The sequence below is a fragment of the Mercurialis annua genome, linkage group LG8 (genome assembly GCF_937616625.2).
Source record: "Mercurialis annua linkage group LG8, ddMerAnnu1.2, whole genome shotgun sequence".
Lineage (NCBI taxonomy): Eukaryota > Viridiplantae > Streptophyta > Magnoliopsida > Malpighiales > Euphorbiaceae > Mercurialis > Mercurialis annua.
In genome coordinates this window covers 40,783,247-40,790,532 of record NC_065577.1, presented here as the reverse complement: position 1 = coordinate 40,790,532, position 7,286 = coordinate 40,783,247, and the positions used below count along the sequence as shown (strand labels likewise).

The 7,286-nt window shown below is 29.4% G+C and overlaps 1 protein-coding gene across 1 annotated transcript; it reads left to right on the top strand.

Annotated features, from left to right (window-relative positions):
• Window positions 1–400: 400 nt before the first annotated feature.
• Window positions 401–7,228, top strand: LOC126659774 (7-deoxyloganetic acid glucosyl transferase-like). Its single transcript, XM_050353107.2, has 2 exons — window positions 401–1,012; window positions 6,175–7,228. Exons 1-2 carry the CDS (start codon window positions 517–519, stop codon window positions 7,110–7,112), a joined length of 1,434 nt encoding a protein of 477 aa, XP_050209064.1. The 5' UTR covers window positions 401–516; the 3' UTR covers window positions 7,113–7,228.
• The last annotated feature ends 58 nt before the right edge of the window (window positions 7,229–7,286 follow it).

Below are 7,286 nucleotides of genomic sequence, written 5' to 3'. Positions count from 1 at the left end.
GTGAAACTTTTATGAAACTTTTAGCGTTTTTACGACATTTGGTCTAAAATCTATTATAGTCAATTTACTTATTTTACTAAAATAATTAGTCTATAATGAAAAACAAAAATGATAAAAATTAAGAACTATCTGTCTAGTTTTATAAAAAAAGAATATGATATTATTAAAATAATTGTATTATCGTAGAAAAATTTATCAAATATGTTTAATTTTATGAAAATAACATAAAATACTGAATTATATTTAGTTTTTGCTTTTTCAATATAGTTAATATGGATGGACTGAGCTGAAATTATATAATTGTTTTTTGAAGATAGTTTTATTCATAATTATCTATATGTAATTTTATTTTATCAATTTTGAAGTGAGTGTACGTAAAAGTCTACACCACAGACATGAATCCAATGAATTCATATCTGATATTTACATTCTTGGAATAAATATTTTTCCCTCAATAAAACACAAATATAAGAACAGAAAATATTAATCTGCTGAACCCTATTTTCAGAGATAAAAATGGAGAAAATATCAAACCCTTCTCCCCCACATGTAATAATCTTTCCTTTTCCAGTACAAGGTCATGTAAACTCCATGCTCAAGCTATCCGAGATTCTAAGTCTTGCCGGAATTCATGTTACCTTCGTAAACACGCAACAAAACGAAGAACGTCTTTTCAAATTTACGGATATTCAAGCGCGTTTCAAGAAATATTCGGGTTTCCGATTCATGGCGATTCAAGATGGTATGAACAGAGATTCTTCACTTAAATTTGATCTGAAGGATTTGCTCGATTCGATGGAACGGACTAGCAGGCCGGAATTTAAACAATTGCTTGCTGATATTAGGCCGCGGGTTGACTGTATCATCGGAGATGGAGTTCCGGGATTTATACTTGAGATTGCTGTTGAGGTTGGAATGCCAATTATTCTGTTTCGTACGATAAGTGGATGTTGCTTCTGGGTTTATTTTTGTATTCTTGATATGATTCAAGCTGGTGAACTTCCTATCAGAGGTACATACTTCTCCTCTTATCTTCGGGTAATTAATTCTGAGAATCACTGAAATTTTAATTTTTTTTTTATTTCAGTTACTAAAATTAAATTTTTTTTAGTTACTCAACTTTATTTTTATTTTTTTTTTAACATGTGGTAGCTGAATTTTTTTAGTTATACTTTGAAACTTATCAAACATGCATAATTTTGGTTTTAAAATGAGTTTTTAAACCAAATTATGCATACTTGGCAAGGTAATAGGTAAAAAAATGAATTCCGACTGCCATCTAAATATTTTTGGCCGGAAAACACCAAAATAAACAAAATAAAGTTTAGTAACAAAATAAATCAAAATTTAATAACTAAATGAAAAAGTTAAAATTTCATTCTCAGGATCAATTACCTGTTATTTTCAGTTTTATTCAGGGTATTAAGAATTGAATAATATTGGCCGATTTAACTGGTTTGACTATAAATCGGAGGTCAGCCTGCTTTAGCTCTTATAGAAAAGGATCCGGGTTCAATCTTTTTAATTAAATCTAGAAAAGCGAAAAATTATTGAATCAATTAAACCAAAAAACTATTTAAGTATTTGTTTATTAATTAGAGTATTTTTTATTTACTAGCTAGTTATTCACTTGATCTGCTAGTTGAATATTTAAAATATGCATTTAAATTTTAAATGTAGACATCATTTTACAAAATATATATTGTATCACTACCACATAAGTCACTTTCAGCAACACTAACACAACAACACTTTCAATACCGTTGCAATAGTATATATAAGGCAACATAAAAGTTACAGTTAAAAACCGTTACAAAGAAATTAACAAAATTCACAAATTTACAGCATAAGGTAACATATATAGAATACTGCTGTATTAGCTTAAGAAAATGCAACAATTTGACTGAATCTAGCAACACTTTTAAACTGTTGTCTTATCTTAAATACTATAAAAATTTTGAAAATTTTTAATTATAATTTTTCATTAAAATGTGAAATCTTTTACTATATTTTCATTAAAAAATTCAAAATCACTCTATTAAATTTTGAATTAAAATCTCAAATTTTTTAGTTTTGAAGTTTTTTTATAATTTAATTCTTGTAATTATCATTCTCCACTATTTTTTCTAAAAAACTTAATCCATTTCTTCTAGGATAATTAAATCATAGTTTTTCTTGTTAAAGTTCTTTTTTTTGTATTGTACCAACCTACCAGTTCCACAAATTTGTAAACAATTTTCATAAATATGATGACATATTATTAAGCAGCAGTAGATGATGAGATATTAATATTATTTTTCAATCTCAACAATCACTAAATAACTCTATGTTTGGTTTCATTAAAGCTTCACCAAATTACTAAATCAATGTCAATCTTCATATTCTTTTTCGCCATCTCTCTTCGCCATCTCTCTTCGATTAAAGGTAAGCGATCGTTCTTCATTTTTATTTTTAATTTTATTTTCAATTTCAATTTGATTTACAGTGCACAACCTAGGGTTTATGGATCATTTGAAGGTAATCTCAATTTCAATTTCATTCTCTTCTCCATCGATTAAAGTTAATCTCATTTTCAATTTTATTTATAGTGCGCAACCTAGGGTTTACAGATTATTCGAAGGTATTCTCATTTTCAATCCATTCTCTTCTCTCTTCGATCGAAGCTAATCTCATTTTCAATTTCATTTACAATGCGCAACCTAGGGTTTACGGATAATTTGAAGGTAATCTTATTTTCAATCTATTCTTTTCTTCATCGATTGAAGCTAATATCATTTTCAATTACATTTACAGAGCGCAACCTAGAGTTTACGGATAATTTGAAGATCTCTTTTAATGTCTTCACCTACTAAGTAAGTCTAATTTTAATTATAATTATGAGTATTTTGGTGTACTTTTGATAGTAATAATTTAGCTAAATTAATCTATCTGAATTTGATTTTCATTTTTATCTATTTAGATTTAATGGAAACTAGAATTGTTATTGACTAATCTGTTAAAATTCTTGATATTCTGGTTATGATTTGGTTGTGTGAAGTTTAGTTTTATTTTGCCAACTTTTGATTACAATGGAGCAGTGGGCTTAAGTTTGAGCATTTATAAGGGTGATTTTATTTATCACACAAAGCTTTTGATTGTGTATTAGTATCTAATATTTATGATTAAATTATGTGTTTTGACACAATTGTTAGATTCAACAGTTTGTTGTACCACTTGTTTTGAATTGTCTATCAGCCTGCTTTTAATTGTTCTGAGTTTGCTGTTCTTTTATTGACATAATCTCAAGAGAAATTTTAAATGATTCATATGTAACCTTAATGATAGCAAAAGTGGTTCTATGGCACAACTTTTATTTTTTTTATTTTGCCTTTCATGCTCATTTACTTTTATTAAGCCAATTTCTCTACTGTCAACTTTTAAACAATGGAGGCTATATGATTTTACTTTGGACATAGCTATTTGCGTTTCACCATGAATTGATATAGAAAACTATAATGTTCCAATATATTATACCGATGTTTCTGTTTCAGGAATTACTCTTTTACTTATTCTTTGTTGTGATGCTAGTAATATCATTTTGAGTTTAAATGAGCATCAGAATGATATGCAATGCAGTTTGCGTAATCTACTAAATTAGTATCTGTTGTTACTAAGTTATGATAGTACATAGTTTGTTAGATATTTTCTATTCTTTAATCATAGAAGTTGAAATATTCAACCATCATTTAAGTTGTAAAGTGTAAACCGGATTCTGAATAATGTTTATGTTTCTTTCAGTACAGTAAATTACAGACATACATAATTCTACTACAATTGCCAACTCAATAAACATTTAGGTGAATAATCATTGTAGTTATTATTTTAGTTACCTACTTTATATTTTAATATGATACTGGACTTCTTGTAATGAATCATTGAATGTTTTATACATGTTTAAAGGTATGTATGCTTGGTCTGAGTTTTGGTTTGCTTATGTTGAATATCTTTGCAGAGTTGCTGACTGGATTTAGGAAGGAAGCAGAGACCGACTTTAAATGTTACAACAGGGATTGGAAGAAGTTCTCCAGAATTATAGAAATGCAGTAAGTATTATACCTGAAACACCTATTTTTAGTGCACCACATTATTGTATGTTCTGGTAGCATTTTATTTCCGAACCTGCAACTAATATGAGATAGACCACATGAATTGTATTTTTTGACTCTTTTTGTGACCCTATAAATTTTGTTTGCTTTTTCCCGTCTGCATTTGTTTATGAAATAAGTTTACTCCTTTTCTTGTTGTTATAAATTGCTTGTTTGTCAAAATTCTCATGTAAGGTGTCAGAATTAGTTTTGCTTGTCTAGGAATTCCAAAGTGCCCTCTTTCTTACATCATTGTTTTTGTCTGGTTGTTGTTCCTAAACTAAGGTGTTATAATGATATTCTAATTATTGTAAGGAGCTTGCTAGAAATCCTTGATGCATTGTCTTTTATGCAGGTTTGGTAAGGAGCTTAATTAAGAAGTTGCCATCAAAGTCATTGGCGGAAATGTTCATTGCCACGCACAAGAGAAATGCGGGCCGTTTTTACAAGGAATTAAGGGAAGATACAACTAGCAAGATTGTAAGATTCCCATCTATAACTCTGTTTTTGCAATCAGAAATTGTTTCTACTCTACTTTTGTTGAATTTTGTGTTTTATCCAAATAGTGGTTTATATCCTGTTATAGGTTAGCATTATATCAACATTTACAATAATGAAACATGCTGTTTGAAGGGAAAATTATACCTGTCCTAAAGTCAAAGTCGAAAAGTGTCGTTTAATTTGTTTTTAATTTAGAGACTTTAAATAAAACACAATATCAAGAATTAATTAAGAGAATTCAGCTTTAACTAAACAATGGAAGTGTTATATCTCAAGTGAATCCGATGGAAAATGAACGAAGTGAAAAATCAGATTCTAAAAGCGCTTAATTTTTAGTGACAGCTCCTCTAGTTAAGTACTTGTTCTTTTGCACATGTATCTTATTATATATTATGCTTGCATATTCTCAGTATTATTGTTTGTGGTTTTGCAGGATTTCAGCAAAATATTTGTGGAAAATGATTCCGTAGCAAAAAAGGCGCTCAACGTTTAGTTATTTTTAAAAAATATTTTGGTGAACATTTTCTGCTTGTGATATGGATGGATGAAATATTTTCCGATTCTGAATTTTATGAATAATTTCCGTTTTCTAATTTTGGTGAATATTTTATGTTATTCCAATTTAGTGAATGTTTTCCGTTTCTAAATTTAGCGTATAATTTTAATTTCTGCTTTTAAATTTTGTTCCTCAAATATAAACTGTTGCGCTTTCTATAAACCATTGCATATAGTACTATCCAAATCGTTACCTTACGAAAAAAAATGTTGCCTAAAGTACTATCCAAATCGTTGCCTCATAAAAACAAATGTTGCCTTTATAAAAATAAATGTTGCGTAAAGTACTATAAAAATCGTTGCCTAATAAAAATAAATGTTGCCTAAAATACATTATAAAACTGTTACAATAAATGTTTGAAACCGTTACTGTTGCTATTAATTGCAACAGTTTTATTTCTATTACAATAGTACAAAAAAACTGTTGCAATAGCTATCAAGACCTATTGCAGCGGCCGCAAATGTAGCTGATTGAAAAGTGTTGCAATAGGCCTAAGGCAATAGTTTTTATACATAAAGCAACACTTATCCGGTGTTGCTGAAAATAACTTATGTGGTAGTGTATACTTATATTTATCATCTATTTAACTCAATTGGTGTATAATTGAACTGTAAATAGATGGCCACATCGGTTCGACCATCCGTTGGACTTTTAAGATACTGGTTTCAACTTGATGTACTTGCACCATATTTTTCAAAAAATAATAATAATAACTGAAAAATTCATCGCCAAATAAATTTATTTACAGTTAATAGAGATTGATCTTTTGCTTTAATCACATAAATTTTCGTCAAAACTTCTAAAAAAATGATGAAATAAATTTTCCTTTGCAAAAAGTTCATAACATTTGTTTAGTGACAGTCTAAATTTTGTGATGATTTGCTCTGTCATAAATTAACAATTTCTTTATTAATAATTAACTGTTAATTTCTTGGAAATACTTGTTTAATATACTCAATGCTATTGCTAAATAATTTTATGCTAACGTTGAAGGAGAAGAAGACATGGATAGACTAATTACAAAAGTTCCGGGAATGGAAACTTTTCTCCGATGCAGAGATCTTTCGAGCTTCTGCAGAACTACTAACATGGAGGATTACGATCTCCAAGTATTGATGAACGTGACAAGAAATTCCCCACAGGCACAAGCCCTAATTCTCAATACATTCGAAGATCTCGAAGGACCAATATTATCACAAATCCGCAATCATTGTCCGAAACTCTACTCTATCGGACCTCTTCACGAACTTTTAAATTCAAAACTTAAAGAATCAGATCATCAATCTCCGAATAGTCTATGGGAAGTCGACAGAAATTGCATGACCTGGCTTGACCGTCAAGTAACGAAATCAGTTATCTATATTAGCTTTGGTAGCATTACAATAATAACACAAGAACAATTCATCGAATTATGGCACGGTATTGTAAACAGCAAGATTCCGTTTTTATGGGTTATAAGACCCGATTCTATTACCAATATAAACCACGGAAAATTTCCTGAAGAGCTTCTAAAAGAAGGTGAAAAAGAAAATGGATATATAGTAAAATGGGCGCCGCAAGAAGAGGTGCTGGCGCATAAATCAGTTGGCGGATTTTTGACGCATAGCGGATGGAATTTGAGTTTAGAGAGTATAGTTTCTGGTGTTCCGATGATTTGCTGGCCGTATTTTGCTGATCAACAAGTGAATAGTAGATTTGTGAGTGAGATTTGGAATTTGGGATTGGACATGAAGGATGTTTGTGATAGAAAAATTGTTGAGAAAATGGTGAATGATCTTATGGTGAATAAGAGGGATGAGTTTGTAAAATTTTCTAGTAGAATGGCAGAATTGGCGAGGAAGAGTGTGAGTGAAGGTGGGTCTTCGTGGAGAAATCTGGATCGTTTGATTGAACATATAACTATGATTAGTATGCAAGGACACCATGAATAAGACCGATTGAGCAAGTTTGTCTGAATTAACTAAATAATGTATAATTATTCCGGACATCTTTTGTGTCATATTATTTTATAATAAATTAGTAGAATGTCTAAAATATTTTATAAGTATTTAATGATTATTAAATATAATAAATATTTTAAGATTTTACATATTTTATATATTTAT